The sequence below is a fragment of the Periplaneta americana genome, chromosome 13 (assembly GCF_040183065.1).
Source record: "Periplaneta americana isolate PAMFEO1 chromosome 13, P.americana_PAMFEO1_priV1, whole genome shotgun sequence".
NCBI lineage: Eukaryota > Metazoa > Arthropoda > Insecta > Blattodea > Blattidae > Periplaneta > Periplaneta americana.
Genome location: NC_091129.1, coordinates 128,521,582 through 128,541,211, shown reverse-complemented (window position 1 = coordinate 128,541,211; position 19,630 = coordinate 128,521,582). Strand labels below are relative to the sequence as shown.

At 33.3% G+C, this 19,630-nt stretch overlaps 1 protein-coding gene across 10 annotated transcripts in view; it reads right to left on the bottom strand.

The window, feature by feature from the left end:
* Positions 1-6,901: 6,901 nt before the first annotated feature.
* The window catches only part of LOC138712423 (uncharacterized), a 216,227-nt gene continuing 203,498 nt past the window's right edge, over positions 6,902-19,630 (bottom strand). For 8 of the 10 annotated variants that reach the window (XM_069844220.1, XM_069844219.1, XM_069844221.1 and 5 more), the window contains one exon: positions 8,529-18,751. In XM_069844220.1, coding sequence (XP_069700321.1) covers positions 18,172-18,751 — 580 coding nt within the window. In that variant the 3' untranslated portion in view covers positions 8,529-18,171. Of the gene's footprint in view, positions 18,752-19,630 lie in introns of all 10 variants that reach the window. The other 2 variants (XM_069844228.1, XM_069844229.1) reach the window with 2 other exon arrangements.

Genomic DNA, 19,630 nt, shown 5'->3' with positions numbered 1-19,630 from the left:
TACAGTATGAAGACTACAAGAATGACGGCAGGCTGGAAATATATCTGAGAGGAATTTCGTATAGATTAAAAATTAACCCTGCTGAAATTCTTCAGGAAGAAGAAAATGATGACTAATCATGTTTATAATACAAACAGTATCTACATTCAACAATACATTTAAATTTAAATAAATTATTTTTTCACCAAATGAATTATGTTTCATGTAGTCTATTTTTTTTTTTTGCAATTGTGGACGAAATAGTCAATGGACGAAGCATGAAAATAGACTAAATGGTCAGTGGACAAAACTTAATGGACGAAGCATGAAAATAGACTAAATGGTCAGTGGACAAAACTTAATGGACGAATCATGAAATAGACAAATGTGCCAGTGGACAAATCAAAAAGTGGCCGAAACTTAGTGGGCCAAAGGCCTTATAACTAGTAGGAAAACTCGAGTTGCGCGATTGGTCAACTTTAGCTATTTTTACCATACATGAGTTGCGCATAAACATTTCCAAAAGGTGTGCACGAATTGCGCGTAATGGAATATACTGGATGTCTTTGGCTTGATAGAAACATAATGTCTTCTTTCAATTGTGTAAGGTGCCAGGAGTTAGGGCTGTCATCCATTTACAAAGATTTAACAAGCAAAAGTGGAGGGTGGTTGAGATCTACTTTTGGAATGATGTACTTAGATTCAAGTGAAGTAGAAAATGCTTTTGTGTACGATTTTATGTCAAGCCAACCATTGGAAATGACAGTGTTTTCAGACTATTTAGTAGAAACTTACATTGGAGACTAATGCAGTTTTCCCACCATACTTTTTAGTAAGTTATTTTACGACGCTTTATCAACATCTTTGGTTATTTAGCGTCTGAATGGGATGGTGATAACTGATAATGCAGGTGAAATGAGTCCGAGGTCCAACACCGAAAGTTACCCAGCATTTGCTCATATTGGGTTGAGAGAAAACCCCGGAGAAAACCTTAACCAGGTAACTTGCCCCAACCGGAAATCGAACCCGAGCCACCTGGTTTCGCGGCCAAACGCGCCAACCGTTACTCCACAGGTGTGGATCCCACCCAAGAGGAGTAGATACTCTTCTTGACCCCACCATACTTTTGAGCTTCAGGATCTCTAAGTTCTGACAAAACAACCAATCCTTTCAACACATTTTTTAACAATCCAAACCAAAATATATGTTTAAATTTAAATGTCATGTTGAAGATTCAGATAAGTTCAAATTGTAATATAAAATAGTTTTGTACAATTTTCAGTCTATCACTTATCTAAGTATGAAAGCAGAAATAAATTCTGTTGGTACATCAATTAAAATATTATATTAAGTATCACGAATATTTTCGACTTTTCAAATAAGTCATCTTCAGGTGATATAGTTAGCTGACAAATACAATTGAACATAGGTGAAAGTAATACAGTGATAAAACATATAAGTAATTTAAAACATACATGCTCATTTTAAAGCAAAAAGTGGTTATGAGTCATAGCATCATACATAGTGTTGGATTAAAACAATCAGATAAAATAAACAATCAAATGAGTAAGGCTACAATAGAAATAACTAACATCAAGTCATTTGCTTCAGCCACAACAAAAATTAGTCGTCTTAAACCAGTTCATCGGTCCAACTTTAATATATCCATTTCAAACTGCATCTGTAGATCTGATCCCCAAAAAATTCCTCATTAAAGCTGACAATATGATTAAAAGCACAGTAAAGGAAATATTACAATTACCAGGTAACACTCCTAATAGCATGATATATACAAGTAACAAATACAAAGGATTATCAGTGATGCGCGCTACATGGGAAGCCTATCTGCAGCAACTCAACATCAATACCAAGCTAGAAAACCTAAATGACCAGCACGTTAATGCTGTACGAGACTACGACACTATAAGAACCCGTTGCTTGTCGGAATTGCAAGTGAGCAGAGATGAGGCTACAGGATCCATGAAGCAATTAAGGCAACATCGGAATTTAAAACCTGGTGTGCATACCCCCAGAAGGGAAAAGGAGTTGTATTGTTTGAAGAAGTACCCTGCAGCCAACTCATAGATCATCAAGCATGAAGCATTATCAAATTCTGAAAGGAGAGATATGCTAGAAATGACTGCTATGGTGGCACCAGTACGTTCTCTCCCTGGTCACTCTACAGGCACAACCCACTGTAGGCACTGCAGTGAGTATGAAACTTTACCACATGTGCTTGGGAGTTGCCCACAGGGAGAAGTACTCAGAATAAAACGTCACAACACCATACATTCTATGATCGCAGATGCACTTCGATCCAAAAATCGAGACGTTCACGAGGAAGTCCATTGTATTGCTGATGATGGAAGCAATCGTAGGATCGATATCATACAGTAGCTATAAATGGAAATAAACAGACAGCCGAAATAATTGATCCTACAATCAGATTTGAAATCTCAGCCACTCAACCATCTGAAGTGAACGAAGAGAAAAAGAAAATCTACGAGCCCACGATTCAGTACCTATCAGCAAAATACAACATTGAAAAAAATCACAGTTACCGGTCTCTTCTTCAGAGCAAGAGGCACCATTCCGAAAGCCTTTGTAAAGTGGAGGGAAAAATACAAGCTGACGAGAGAGCTTCAAGATACCATCGTCACCAACATAATAAAATTTTCTGTAGTGATATTTCGTCAGCATCTTTATGGTGTACATTCAATTTAAATTATATTAGGTTCTATTTTTTTTCTTCACTGATTCAATATGAAAAACTTATCAGATTACCAGGAAACAATTGGCATTCATACAGTCCTCTCTGTAGATTGAAAACTCAAAAAAGTTTCATATCCATTGTTCAAGAATTAAAACAGAAAATCAGTATCCCGAATTTAAAAGAAAACTTACAAATTAAACCAAACCCTTTAACTCTATTAAATATAGAATATTATCTAAATTTAACAGAAGAAATACTGAAATCAGAAGTAAACACTGAAATACTGAAACAATTGTCTTTAGAGACAATTAATATTAGGTACCCTCCACAAAACTGGCTTCATTTATACACCGATGGATCCTTGATCTCCAGAGAACAAGGTACCGGTGCAGGTGTTACGTGCTGTCTCTTCTCACTTTGTAGATCTCTTGGATATGGAACGAGTTTTGATGGTGAAATCATTGCAATAAGTGAAAGTCTCACGAATCTTCTATGCCACATCAATAAATTTAGGAATGCAGTTATATTGTCAGACTCCTAAGCAGCTATTCTATCAATAGTCTCTAAACACACACCTTCATCTCAAACAGCAGAAATAACTAAAATGCTCTCTCACTTAATATCACTCAATAAAAGAATTGTATTCCAATGGATACCATCCCATTGTGGAATCCTAGGAAACGAGAATGCGGATGCTTTAGCAAAGAAGGGCAGCACTGCTACTTACAGACCTGTTACTAAATCTACGTATTACTCCGTGAAAAGAGTTATTAAATCTACATACTTAGACTTCAACAAACAAAATTTGATAACACAATCACAAGGGAAAAAATGGAACTCTCTGCATCAAAATCCACAGTTAATTACCGATTTACCACGCAAATTGTCTGTAGTTGCATTTAGATTGGCAACAGGCCATGATTGTTTGGCCAAACACCTACATAGAATTGGAATATATCAGTCCCCTAACTGTCCATTGTGTAACTCAAACCAAGAAATGGATTCGAAACACCTCAAAATCTGTGCTTCAGTGGCTGGTCATGATAATATCTTTGAAAAATATTGGAGTGCAAGAGGTCAAATGACTTTATTGTCAAACGCCTGGCATTAGAAAACAACAACATTTTTTTTCTTATGTCTTAATCAATTTTGTCTGAAAATTTTTCATTTGAAATTTTATTGTGAGCTATTCTGTGTCGCAGGGCAAACCCAAAATATTGGGTCAGACCAATAAATTAAATTAAATTATTTTATCAAATATAGCAATTTGTATGCCAGTTTCAAAATTAAAATTGTTTAAAATAGACTGGAGGCTTAGATGGCATATTATGTCCATTTGTGATACAATGTCCAACATGGTGAATTCTATGAGGAGTAGATATTATATTGTATTTTCCCAGTCTCTCGCCGCAATGAGTGGCATTAATATAATAAGTATGCAGTAGGAGCTTTCAGATTTTGCAGCCTTCTCATTGTTGCGTTACATGTAGTACAATATATTACAGAACAGGGATAAGGAAAATAAGTAAAAACACTTTAATAGTACACAACTACTTTCTTTTTTAATGTTTTCCTTATTAAAAAGAGAATGTGCTATGTGCCGCACATTAAGTAAAAGAACATTAACATTACAAAAACTATCACACATATTGCCAACAAAATTGTGAACTAACTATAAACCTGAGAAATAAAGTTTTAGGAGGAACAAGATAACTACATTGAAAGTCCAAAAAGTTAGTGGATAAACTCCTAGGTCAGTTTGTGACGATTGCGATATACAATACACACTCCGCTATTTTTCTCACGTCAGAAGTAGAACCATACGAATTACAAAATGTTGAAAACTTTCCAATTCACTGTATAGTTGATATACCCAAAAGCTACATCACAAGTTCTCTTTCCATAATTACATACATTGTCATGTTTAATTCCCATAATAGGAAGCATCACTTTCATAAAGATACAATACATGGCATAAGCAAAGATTGGTTTACTGTATATCATTAAACGTAATTGACTTTGTGTTACACATAGATTATTGTACACTTGCTCGTTTAATCAGTGTATGCCATATTAAATGTAGTATAGGAATTTCAATATAAAACAAAATCTATTAGAAATCGAAGAAAACTGTTTTGCAAATTAGTTCAGTACATTCGAATACCGGTATTACAGACTGACAAGTCCCCACTTTTCACAAGAAACCCTTATGCATGGACTTTTTAACCATAAAAATATAGTTTTCCATTCATTATTTAAAGGAATTACAGTACCGGTATGAATAAATTATGTACTTTATTAGAAAAGCATACAGGTATCCAAAATTGTAGAACTATGAAAAATGTAATTTCTCACTGTTAAATCAAAATTACCAAAGTATGCAGGCTTGAGACTTACTTGAAACAAATGAAAACCAAAATTATCATCACCTCACTATGTTGATTTTTATCAGAGAATGTGTTATGTTAAAAATTAGTTGATTTTGTACAGTAAACAAAAGTACTATGAATAAAATTCATTAATAAACTAATTTTATTAAAACAAAATTTTGTATCATAAAAGAAGTTTGGTCACTGAAGAACTACCAAGTTATTTAAAATAAACAATATTTCACTATGTTAATATTAAATTGTGATGGCATTTTACCTTGTTGTTTGCATCATCATCATCTGAATTCTAGATTATGCAAACCATATCGAAACTAGTACATTTAGGTAAAATGCCATCACTATTTAATATTAACACAGTGAAATTTTTGCTTATTTTAAATAACTTAATAGTTAGTCAATAAGTATTAAAAAAGTGTAATCAAATCAAGAATAAAGAAATTTTGGTGATTGTGGCAATTCTAATCTGCTGGATAAATGTTTTAAAACTATTTTTTTTTTATTTCTCTTGATGTTCTGCAAGATTAACAAAACGTAAAGTATAGCTGAAGATAATTATAAACCAAATGCAGGATTAAACCCAGCAGTATGTGTAGACATAACCGTGATAGGTAGACTTTTTAATATGCATTTAATGTGGGCTTAATTTGTGAACAATATTGTCATCTCTACAATAGTTTTAATTTATTATGTAACATAATAGGCTAATCTAAACTTATTGAGTAAGAAAACGCTGTCTAGCACGACATTCAATGATTTCAATGCATGTTGTTCCACAAGTGGTGAAAAACCACAAAAGTCACCAAGAAACGCAGTAATTGTTACTTCTGCTATTATTGCAAAAATGAGAGCAAAAATAAATAGGAGATGCAGTCAGGATTTTATAACTTCAACAGAAAAAGATTCGGTGCCACCCTACACAGAACTACAAGCATGTTCTGTGTCTTATTACAAAGTATGTTTTTATTGTGTCTACCTTCACTTTCTGTTATTTCTTGGGTCAGATAAATTTTCATTCAACATACGAAATTTGTTTTTTAAAGTAAACTTTTTGGAAAGAGTAATCATCTTACATTGCCTTATTTAGAATTAGTTACACAATTTGGAAAACCCCACCCACAAAGCAATTTTATTAAGACAGCATGATAAAATCTTTTACACATATAGGTATGAGTCAGTATTTTAGTTTTGTCGTAGCTGTAAATCGTTTGTAATCCAGAAAAGAAATTCTACGAGACTTCATAATACGAATATACGAAGTAGTTATACTGTTGTTTTTATCATAAGGTTAATATATTATTTAAAAATAAATTATATTATATAAAATTGTCTACAAAAGTCATCTGTATCTGTTACTAATATGATAAATACAATGAAGTCTGCAATAATTACGATAAATTTAAGTTATTGCAAAATTACAATTAACAATGTAACTGGTACTGAGTTTTTAATGGTACAAGAAAATTAAAGACTCAACAGTACTTCTTTAATATAATACAACTACTGTATTTCTACTAAAGAAAGTTCTGTGTAAAATGTTAATACCACGGACCAAAGTCAATAAATTCCAGATCGTAATGAATCAACCTTGAGTTGTAGAAATTTGATTCTGTTTAGCATTTGACTCAGGTTTTCCTTTTGTGTAGAATGTAAGTTACCGGTATGTGAAATTGCATTTAATTCTGATCAACCAAAAATTTAGTCTTAGTGCCAAAAGTTTTAAAAATTTCTGTTCCCGACTGTTTTGTTGACATAAATAAACTATTTCACTGTAGGCAGTTGTCACAATTACGCGGTTCTTGTGTTTATGTGTATTCCTATGTTGTTTTATTTTTTTTGTAATTCTGTTTTGTCTTTTTTTATTATGTTGTATATTATGTTAGCGTTGTACCCATTTTCTCGTGCTATGTATTTGACTGTGTTTAACTCTTCTTTCAAGATGAGCCTCAGCCGAAACTAGTCAACAAGGTAACCTAGTTAATAAAAACGTGAAAGCATTAGGCTATATCCTTACTTTATATTCCGAAGTGATATAGTGTTAAAAGTTGTGTAAAGATTCTCGTAAACTATAGTGAGTTGGACTACCAGCGTTTGTGATCTCATAGAGAAGTATTGTCTTATTAAGAATCATTAACAATCTGAAAATAATAAAAATGGACACCGGCCCTTAATGAAATAAGGTACGAAATTGTAAATTAATTTTAATAGTATTAAAATAATTCTACAAGTACTGGTACACACTCGTATAAGACTCAGCATAGACCATTGGAGTCAAATGTATTAATCTTTGTTGTTACATTATGATGATGCTCTGTCAATATTGTACATAAAGAAAACTAACTGAATCACAGGAATAATGCATTTTAGGTCCATTAAATGCAATTGTGAATTGAAATTAAATACCTTACAGTAGAGTACAATAAAAGAAACATTACACAATCACAATAACAATAGGTACCCGGTAACAAATTTTATGTGCATTAATGATTACAGTGAGAAAATTGAAATAAAGTGCCTGACATAGACATTGTCATTGTCATTGTCAGACCAATCTCCTTCTTGATACAAACCACACATTTTACGATTACTGTAAAGATATAATTTACTCCTTGCACAATGTTAAAAAATCTCTGTAGAGGGCTACATTATCTTTCCTTTGTAAGTATAGTAAGGATCTGACTTACAGAACAACGAGTAGGACTGTTGTATTGGAAGAGAAAGTTTTGGCTATACCTCTGATTATAGCAATGCCATTTTGTTTAACAGGCAGTTTACTATAACATATTTATCCCAATAACTATTTTATAAAATATCATCGTTGATCTTCATGCTTCACCTTTCTCCCACATTCCTTTTGATCCTAATGTCACTCCACAGAGTTAATAAATTTAAGTGTTGGGGGAGTTAAACATTGAAGATCTTTCTTCTTAGTCGTCTCATATAGTTTTCAAAATAATACTGTTTCATACTGAATGTAAATTTTTCCATTTTAATAGCATTTTGGGAAAATCCTCTGAATGGATTCCTATTAGAGGGTTGTAAATACATTTTGACCTCTATTATTTGTCACCCAAAATTTATATCAAATTCCAATACCTGATATGACTAATATCGTACAGTATCATATACTCTAAGACTTTTTTTTAATAATAACGCATATTCTTATTCCGCATTAAACTATCATCTTCATTTACTTAGTTAAGATAATGATAGGTTAATTTCTTGGCGATAAGACATGGCAGTTTGTAAATTAATCTAAGAAAAATTCCTAAATATATTTTTAATTTTAGTTCTCCATAAAATAATTTGTTACATCTTCGCGTGTCAGTTTTTAATTTAAATTATATTTAATGACTTATTATACATATTTCTATCATCAATAATATTTTACATTATATCACATAATTCTTGTAACATAAGTTAGCAGTGCTTCCTTCGTCAGATGCATATATACACAATAGGAGTCACTTCTGTAGCTACACAGCGGGTTTAGCTTCTTCATTTCCAACTTTTTGTTATATACGGTGGTCAGTAGACCTATAAATGCCTCATATCTTCTGTGACACATATCAGGCTTCATTGTAACGTACCTGTAACATATTAATTATCAAAAGGAAAAAGTTTTTCTTCATTATGATCATCAATCAAGGCACTCCTCTAACACTTACATTTGGTACTTACGATTGATATTACTAATAAGTAATAATGCTGTGTTTATATGTCAATCTTCACTATAAATAGTGAATATTGTACAATAGTTAAAAGTATTAAATCATTTTTAACAATTCCATAAACTGATACGAGAAGCAAGTTTTTTTTACAAATGAAATTGTCATGCATCCAAAGCGAAACAGATTGAAGGCATGAAGGTAATATGGACAGATGGATAAACAAGTACCGGTAATGCAAATGTCGTCAATAAAATGAATAGAAATGTTAGACTTTTTTTTTAAAGTAAAATTACCAATTTGTGCACTTTTGCCTCAAGATTTTCAAATAAACATTATTTTGGAGTGATTCTTTTACTTCATGTGCATAATTTCCGGGTGAATTGATTCGTAAATATTAAATATGAATAAAATTCATCCACTAGTGGTGGGGTGAGAAGAAGAGCTTTATGTGGACATAAGGATTGAAAGACATAGGCTACCGATACTAGTTATTTTCTTCTAGCACTGATATTTGGTCGTAAAATGATCTAAATTAGATTTAAACTCATACAACCTATTGTTCAAATACAATTAATACAGCTACAAAAACTCCTAAGCCACAAAGCACCTTAATATGAGTATTACTGTTATATTTCGCACTATCTGGGTCCTTCCTTTCTTCCGAAGTGGGATTTATCTCTTTCACTGCAGTTTCCAAAGTACCAACTTAAAATATTTTTATGTATTCTAAGTTTTTATTTCCTAGTTGTGCTAACATTAAAAGAATTCCCCATTAAGGACTAGTATTTTGTAAATGTGAAATGACAAAATTTGCTGTCTAAAAGCTAATGTTTATAGCTTCTCATCCAGTGCTGTAGTTGGGCCTGTAAGATAAAAACTCGCTGTTACCATATCGGCAAAAAATATAGACTCGAATACATTCATTATGTTCAACTAGTCTTTAATACACTTTAAAATGAAGGATGTAAGATGTCTGAAAATATTTAATTTTGATACCGGTATCTGGCATAAAAGTAACGGCTGACATTTCATATCCTTTGCTTAAACGCTTGTAAATTCGTTGTTTTATCGAAAACAATGCTCTGGCACCTCAAGAATAGGTTAATTGAAAGCTTGCAGACCGTCGTGGTATTTGTAATTAATAGGCCTACTAATCAGAAAACACAGTGCCTCAAGACTGAAGCCTCCAATAGTAAGTAAAGAAATTCTAAATAAAGATCTAAATACGCAAGTTTAGCTAAAGTTACGATGTCTGTTGATTTTGTTCAGAATATGGCAGTAGTCTGTGATGACATTATGAGAGAGTTAACAATTCCAGAAATTTAAAAGTGTAAGCTTACTGTACTGTTAAGGTCTTTGAATCTATGGTACATTCGCCAGGATCTTATGTTGAGGAGGCATTCTCTGCTTCAAAACAGAAAGTTTTCAAAGATAGTGAGCTACACAGCAGGACAAAGATAGCTGAAATAAACCCTAGTCAATTTTACAGAAGCCTGGCAGAAAACTTCAAGAAGAGACTTATCAATCCCATAGTATAGTATAGTATTAGTATAGTATTTATTAGCTGTCGTTATAGCAAAAGCTAATGACATTGTCAAATTACACGTGTGAAATTATAGTGCCAAAATGAAAATTATTCTATTACAACACTAAACATAAAACAAAATGATCACAAATACTCCTTAGAGTTTAGAATTGAGAGTCAAGATTATCAAAATTAGGCTAATATCTAGATGAAAATTGTAACACACTGATCACAGATATTGATTTGATTAACAATTTATGAGAATTTCCTAATATATTACAGAATAATAATACAATTCAGAGAAAGAAACCTAAAAAATATCAACAGCTTGCTTTTCTGATTCAAAATATTCTTGTACAGAATAGAATGGGTTTCTAAGAAGCCACGTTTTCACTTTGACTTTGAATATGTCAAGTGACACTTCCTGTGCTTCCTGTGGAAACATGTTGAACATTCTACAGCCCAACATGTTAGGACTACTTTTAACTTTGGATAGTCTGCAAAATGGTATGTCCAGTTTTTCTTTATTCCGAGTATTATACTCATGTTTATCCATCCTACTGGTGAAGCCATAAAGATTTTTCTTGATGTAAAGAAGGAGTTCCAGAATATATTCATTAACAACTGTTAAGATGGACTCCTGTATGAATAGTGGTTTACAATGTGCTTTGCTTGGTTCTTGTGTGATAATTCTTATTGCTTTCTTCTGAATGAGCAGGACTTCAATAAGTTTATTGCTGTTTCCCCACACCAGGATTCCATACTTCAATACAAACATCCTACTTACATTGACAATCTAAGATTATAATACAAAATGAAAAACAGGTTAAAAAAAAAAAGAGAGACTGTTGAAAGATTTGACTTGTAAATACAAACATATATAACCTGTAGTGATATATGCATCTCAAACTGGTATGAACATCTCCATCTCGAAGAGAAGCGAAAGTAGGCCTACATTCAGGCCTTCAGGGAATATACTGACTTCAATGTGAAACCACCAGAGCTTTGTAGTTTGTTACATAGGCCTATAATAGATTCTATTCAAATTTCAACTTCAGAATGAAAAGGCGCATTAGTATAATGAACGGTATCCGGACTAAGAAAAGGGATACTCTTTTAGCAAAAGAATTTCTAGGATTTTTTTCCCCCAAAAAATGTGTTGGTCCATCAGTGTTGGCATTTAACCCCATGTCGTATGTGCAATAGTGGCTGCGATCTGGTAGGCGGTCTGCAGAGAAGACTGCATGCCAATGAAAAAATAGTGCAGTACCGGTACGAGTCCATATGGAGTCTATTCTAATCAAGGAGATTTCAACAGTATCCCCTAATTTTTTTTTTCCAACTACAGCACTGTTCTCATCATATGATTTCCTTTAATATGGAAGTATTGCATCTTCAGCCATCTTCTTAATGTTTCTAACAGTATCTATTGCAGTTACTCAATCGAGATAAAAGTATCTTTGGTGTACAGATAACTTTGCTTTCCTCCCTTCTTCCAAGGTTAGAACTTCCAAGTATAAACTTGGAACCTTGTCGTCTCCAATGGTTCGTTAAATTTACAAAAAAAATTAATATTCATTAAGGAAAGGAAATGAACGCACTTAAAGTAGCTAGCCATAATAATACCCTCAATTAGGAAATCTCTGTGAAACGAAACTGAATTCAAATGAAAAGGGTAGGAAGCTTTACCAGTGAAAAGAAACAGGTTATCAGTTTTCCTTTTTACATGAGAACATAAAGTTATTTCCTCTTGTCTACCAAACACAATACTAAGATATTGGAGAAATGAAACAATCTATGCTGCACAGAAGTTCACCTGTGTATGAATTTAATAAAATCTGTGAGAACAATTGCAACATCAGATATATTGTATACTACCGGTATGTTAAACTTACTAATAAAAGAGCTTACAGTGGAACATTTTATAACAAAAATAATAGGATGTCCAATTATTTTTATATCACTTCTACTAGTCCAATAATTTTCCTATAACTTCTAGTACTGGTAGTCATTTTTCCACAATGAGACTATAAAACTTGGGTTTTATTTACACAACATTAAAGAAAATATGAGGTCAATGTCGTGTAGCCTACAATGATAAACTGAAACCAAAGTTGCCACTAGTAGAACTGATTTGAACATTATTAGCCATTATCATTTTCAATTTTATGTAGGGACTATAGATTATTTTTTTACTGCGAAATTTTCGATACTGCTATTGCTACCATTAATAAACCCTACTATTATTGTTACCGTACGTAAATATGCACAACATTAATCATCCAAGTGGAGAGATTCTTACGCTACCGATACTTCTACACGAATTATTCGAACTAGTCTGTTTACTTTTGTTGTTACTTCGTTAAGTCAATATGAATCTGAAAACTCTAAGATGTCAACGCTATACTCCAAGATCTTACTGTTACTTACTCTGTGAAACATTCGTCATAAAAGAATTGTATCATTTGTTTCACAGGGAGATGATATGATGCCTTTGCTCTCTGTACAGTGCCAGTAATAAGAATGGTTATGATCTTATGAATTATGAAGAGATGGTAGAGTGATGGCAGGTAGAATGATAGTGTTTAGACAATATCAGCTTCTACATCACAAATTCCACTTCAACGTACAGAGATTTCAATCTGACAAGCAAACATTCTGAGGGGGGCAGATAAAAAAGTTAATTTTTTTCTTTCACTATGTTAATGTCAAAAGAAGTGCTTATACAAATTTTGGCCAATGAAGCACAAAGCTTCGAAACTATCAAGCAAAGTAAATCCTAAATATTAACACGGTAAAGAAGTTTGAAATTTAATCAGTGAAATTTTATAAACACATAAAATTACTTAGTCACACGTTAAAAAGTGTTAACATTTTTAAAAAAAGGTGTATACCTTCGACAGACGGCCCGTTTCGACGTGATGTTATGTCTTCATCAGTGTCTCCTGAACTACTGGTGATCTTGAATTCTGCGATGTGCATTTGTCGATTGTAGGGATGGGGGTATGTTGCTCTTATGATGGGGGCTGGTCGTTTGTGTGTTATGATGTATCATGACATCGAATAATGTGTGGGTATTGAACTGTAATTGTGTGTTAAGTATATGTTGTGGGTATGTTCTTGTATGTTTATATATTTCGTATTGTTCTAAGATGTTTAACTGCGAACTTTTTAGTGTGATGTGATAAACATACAAAACATACCCACAACATATACTTAACACACAATTACAGTTCAATACCCACACATTATTCGATGTCATGATACATCATAACACACAAACAACCAGCCCCCACTATAAGAGCAACACACCCCCACCCCTACAATCGACAAATGCACATCGCAGAATTCAAGATCACCAGTAGTTCAGGAGACACTGATGAAGACGTAACATCACGTCGAAACGGGCCGTCTGTCGAAGGTATACACCTTTTTTAAAAATGTCAACACTTTTTAATGTGTGACTAAGTAATTTTATGTTTTTAACAAACAAAGTCTTAACGTGAACTTTAATCAATGAAATTTTATGTCCTGAATTTATTATCCTTTCACACGTCCACATAAACCATAATTTCTTAACTCAGAACATGGAGGGAGAGGGGGGAGGTAGCTTCTTGCACACTAATTTCCCTTGTCATAATAGCTTTCCCTATATAGCCTATTTAAGTTTCGAAATAAAAGCAATGATCGAATCTGAGACGTGCGTATCCCTCGTAGTTTGCTTACTATTCCCTCTTTTTTTTTGTCAATTGTGACCATGATTCATAAAATACCTACAGAAAGCATTCATTCTCTTCCGTCCGACTAGGGTGATTGATAAGAATGTTTTAGCACAAACAGTAACAACTAGACCATTATACTTTCGCACAGAATACCGGTACGCACTTAATGCAATACGAGCTTTTGGTTTCTCGTTTCTAGGTCTTTTGTTTTGGTTTCAGCTGGACGGGTAAACTTAATCCAGTAGTTACCCTGTTCAGACACTGTTTTCTAGCTGTACGTTTATTTTAATAATATTTTACGTCATCACTTGTCACATTACTGGCAATACAACCATGTGTTTCTTTATGAAAACAAGTTGTAATAGGCGTCCCTCTTTTATACTTAGCTACGGAGAGTTGTACACCAGCCAAACTCAGTTCTTATTCTCTTACGTCCTCTTCGAGATTGCAAAACAGCACCACTGTTTTCTTCAATATTAATTTAATTAATATTATACTGATTCATGTGCGTCCTAGCCAACAGTACAAGTGACAGTTGTTGTACACATGTCTATACTGCATATAGTGCATGCAAATCGACTTAGGTCAGTTTGGAAGCAATACTTAGGCAGTTTGGAATATATATATTTCTCACTGTATGTACTGATTGATTCATAGCATTATAGAACAATGTTTATGTTCCTTTAATAGAAGGTGAAACAATAATTGGGCCACATTTTGCAGAAAGGAACCAACCCACATGATACCTAAACTGAGAAAAATGTACTTTAAAGTTAAATGTGAGTAATAAATTTAGAAGTAAATATACTTACATACCTATTGCTTTGATCCGATTAAAGTTCATGTAGGAGTCAAGCAGGGATGTATTTTATCTCCCACCATTTTTCTGACAGTAATGGATCTGGTTATGAGGAAAATAAGCTTTGGAAAAAGTACTGAACTCCATTGGGGATTGATGCAATATATAGATCTTGATATTGCTTATGGTGTTTTTTATCTCAAAACTTTCAAAGCAAGGGAACTAAATTAGGTAGCTTACAGGAGGGGGAGTGCTATGGTAGGACTGACCGTAAATTGTAAGAAAACAAAAGAGATAAGGATAAATAGCAATATAAATTCCACAAGGAAGTTTCAAATAAATGGATAATGTATTGAGACAGTAACAGAGTTTCAATATTTGGGTAGTTTGGTGACAACAGATGGTGGTGCCAATGTCGATGTTAAAAGCCATATTAGGAAAGCAAATGCAGCGTTCGTACAGCTATACTCTATATGCAAGTCCCACGATATTTCCTTACGAACGAAAATCAGAATATTTCAGAGTAATGTGAAAGCAGACTTTCTTCTATATGGTTGTGAAACATGGAAGGTAACTATAGAGATCTCTAGAAATCTCCTAGTTTTTTTAAATCGATGCCTTAAAGGGATCCTAAATATAGTGGCCAAACATAATTGAGGACCGTTTTTGCAAAACTTGCTAACTGAAAAAACTAAATTTTACAGGAGAGACAAAACACTGTGGTAAGCAAATTTTTACTGTAACTTTCACTTAGCAGAAAGCAAGTTTTGAAAAAACGATCACACTTTGACACACTACAATGAAGAGAAATAATCCAATTTTACTAAGACCCCTTTAACATCATGTAGAGGCCTGTCTTGTGTTAATGAATCCATCAAAATCTCAATTTTGCAAATTTTGCAGTTAGCAAGTTTTGCAAAAACGGTCCTCAATTTCAAACAAATAGTTATGGGAAAGCACAGAAGAAGAGCAAATCAATATACAGATAAAACGAAGGAAATGGAGATGGATTAGCCATACTCTTCGGGAATAAAATTCTATTGCGAAAGAAGCTTTAAGATGGAATCCCCAAGGCAGCAGAAATATAGGAAGACCAAACGTTACCTGGAGAAGAACAGTGGAAGAGTAAATACGGAAGGCAGGGACATCATGGGCTGAAATTGCCAATATCATTCAGAATAGAAAACGGTGGAGAAAGTTTGTTGAGGTCCTTTACTCCAGTAGGAGATACAGGAAATGATGATGATGATGATGATGATGATGATGATGATGATGATGATGACCTATTGCTGATTCAGAAGAAACCAATAAGAATTATCACAGAAGTACCAAACAAGGCACATTGTAAACCACTGTTCATACAGGAGTCCATCTTAACGGTTGTTAATGAATATATTTTGGAACTCCTTCTTTACATTAAGAAAAATCTTTATGGCTTCACCAGTAGGATGGATAAACATGAGTATAATACTCGGAATAAAGAAAAACTGGACATACCATTTTGCAGCCTATCCAAAGTTAAAAGTAGTCCTAACATGTTGGGCTGTAGGATGTTCAACATGTTACCACAGGAAGCACAGGAAGTGTCACTTGACATATTCAAAGTCAAAGTGAAAACGTGGCTTCTTAGAAACCCATTCTGTTCTGTGCAAGAATATTTTGAGTCTGAAAATCAAGCTGTAGATATTTTTTAGGTTTCTTTCTCTGAATGTTATTATTATTTTGTAATATATTAGGAAATTCTCATAAATTGTTAAGTTAATTTTTGTTTTATTGTATATAAACGGAGCATATCAAATAATATTTGTGATCAGTGTGGTACAATTTTCATCTAGATATTAGCCTATTTTTGATAATATTGACTCGCAATTGTAAACTGTAAGGAGTATTTGTGATCATTTTGTGTTATCTTTAGTGTTGTAATAGAATAATTTTCATTTTTGCACGATAATTTCACACGTGTAATTTGACAATTTAAATTGACGTGTAATTTTGCTGTAACGACAGCTAATAAATACTATACTATACTATACTATGCTATGCTTTAACCAAAAGCGTATTATAGGACTTATCTTTGTTCAAAATATGGATCCTTGAAGTGATTTCATTACTGAGACATTACATTTGTTTTCGGATTGATTCCTTTCTGCAGAATGAGGTCCAATTCTGAAGCTACCTTCAGTTAAAATCTTAAAGAAAATGGCTTAGGACACTTTGAAATCCATCTCTTCAATTTTAAAGAGACTTCTATGTGTCGTAGTGTTATGTTAAATCCACATGAGTGGTTAATTGTTATATAAATGCTGACATCTCGTTCTGATTATCTAAGGACTATAATACCTACATAATCAATATATTTAAATATCTCTTCAACACAAAATTATTAAAGAGTGATGAGAATAAAATGAATGATGACCATTATTATTATTACACACAAATACACATTCAAGGCATGAAGCTGAACTTTTGCTCTTAAACTCTAATATTTTGTTTTCTTTGTCTTCTTTTTTGACATTCTAAGGCACATGAGAAATTGTGTACAAAGATTATGCATAACATTTACAGATTAACAGCTCAGTATTTCGTTGAAATTAAATTATAAGGCAGAACTTCATATATAATGTATAATTATGCAACGTCTAGCATATCTACCTAGAATCTATCCACAGAAATGGACCCCATTGGTTTGTAACCATGCACCGATCCCTGAAATCTCTCACATCAACATTATTAATAATTCAAGGGGCCACTGTTTATTGTGCCAGTACTATTAGAATGGCAATATATAACGTAGAAAAATGCGGCTTTTATATAAGGCGTAGCATTAAGACTGAAATGCAAATTTAATGTTTGTGTAACCACATCTAGAACTACTCTACGTTACATTTAATAATAGCTTTAGCTTTATTTTACTCAAATAAATAGTAGCAAATATCTTCATAAAATATTTTCACAGCCCTTTCAAATTTAGTCTATTTTATTAAAAATTAATGAACAGAGTTTCTTTAAAATAAGTATTTTTATTACAAAAATATATTTATGACACATATTAATGTGTTTAAGCACTTTACCTCCTGACTTTATTAAATTTAGTTTTATAACTCTCCTTCAACAACACAACAATTCCAATGATCTTTGGTTTCGGAACGGGAAATAACCCACTCCTTGAGAAGGCAGAAGAAGAACTCTCCTTCATTCCTTTAAAACTATATCAGGAATAATCACTGGAAATTTGATAACAGTTAATACTGTTCTCATATGACGTACATCTAATTATGAAGTGGATGGCAAGATGGGACGGTAAGAATGAATTATGAATGAAATTACTTCCCTTTGAGTGAAAGAATATCGTTCACTTCGCCTGCTACATGTTAACTATGGTAGTTGTGTGGTATGTTGAAGACTTTCCTTCAAAAGATCTGTACAGTAACAATATAACTGCACAATTCTATCTGTCACACAATGCGACTGGTTTCCGTATCTGTTTATCCTGTTGACATCTCCCACAACATGACCTGCCTTACTCCAAGCATCGACTTCGAGGGTACCTTCGAACAGTGCTTGACTAGGAATCACTTGCACCATCACTCTATACAAAACTCTGAAACCCCTCGGCTGCGCAACTTGCGGGCCAAGTGCTAGCATTTGAGCGCTCAGAATACGGGTCAAATTGAGATGAGAACACAGTCCTTGCTCAATAGTATCCCCAAGCAGGACAGAATTGATATGAGTAATCAGATCTCTTGCTGCAGTCCTTACTCGATCGTCGTCGGTTGCAAGCTGCATCTCTCTTGCACAAATACAGTATTCTTCAGGTATCCCAGCCTGGCCACACGTTCGTTTCTTTGATATCCACCGGAATGGTGATTTACCAATTTTTCCATAACGTTCAACAACAGACTTCTCGCCCAAGTTATTGTTGGCCAAATCCATTAGCATTTCATAGAAGTCAAACCTGAAAAACAAACCAGCATGTAATGTTAATATAGATTACAGACGATTTCACATTAAGAAAAAAGCATTGGTTTTATGGGCCTTGCCTAAAACACTGTAAAAGCTCTGTAGCAGGTAGGCGTTTCTATGGCAACTGATCATTTGATGGAATAGCCCCCTATGCTCGATGCTCTTTTCTTAACGTGAAATTCTCTATATTTTATTTTCATTATTATTATTATTATTATTATTATTATTACATTATTATTATTATTATTATTATTATTATTATTATTACTATACAGGGTGAGTCATGGCAATCTGACGATTTTTAACATACAGTAAGTTGGTACCGGTAACAATGACATAAGAGTACGTGAGTTATTATGAACACGCGCAATGTATGCCATTGTTGTAAAAATGGAGCTATGGAATGCTAAACATCGTGTTTTTGTGGTGAAAACAAAAAAAAAAAGCTGACTCAGTTGTCATTACACGATTATTTTGTAGACATTTTGATGTTCCACTTCATGGTGCCATTCCTAGCAGAAACACTATGAAGTTAATTGAAAGCGAAAAACCCTCTCCCGATTTCTCGAGTGATTTTTTTCTCTGCAAAGGAATTTAAAATAACCAAATATAGGCCTACATACAATTTCTACACTTACAAGAACTGAAGACAATATGTTAAGTCCTCAAGAACAGCCTCGTGTAATTCCGCCATTTTCAAGAAGGTTCCGCTTATGCTTTAGATGCAAGCAGATATCAACTGCTATAAAATTATTACAAGTACTGCTGCCAAAGTATTAATTAATAGGATATAACTTTACCTGTTTTCTACATAGGGCTAGGTTTCTGTCATTGTCAGCAAACTCCATTCTTGAAAGCTGTTGCGTAACTT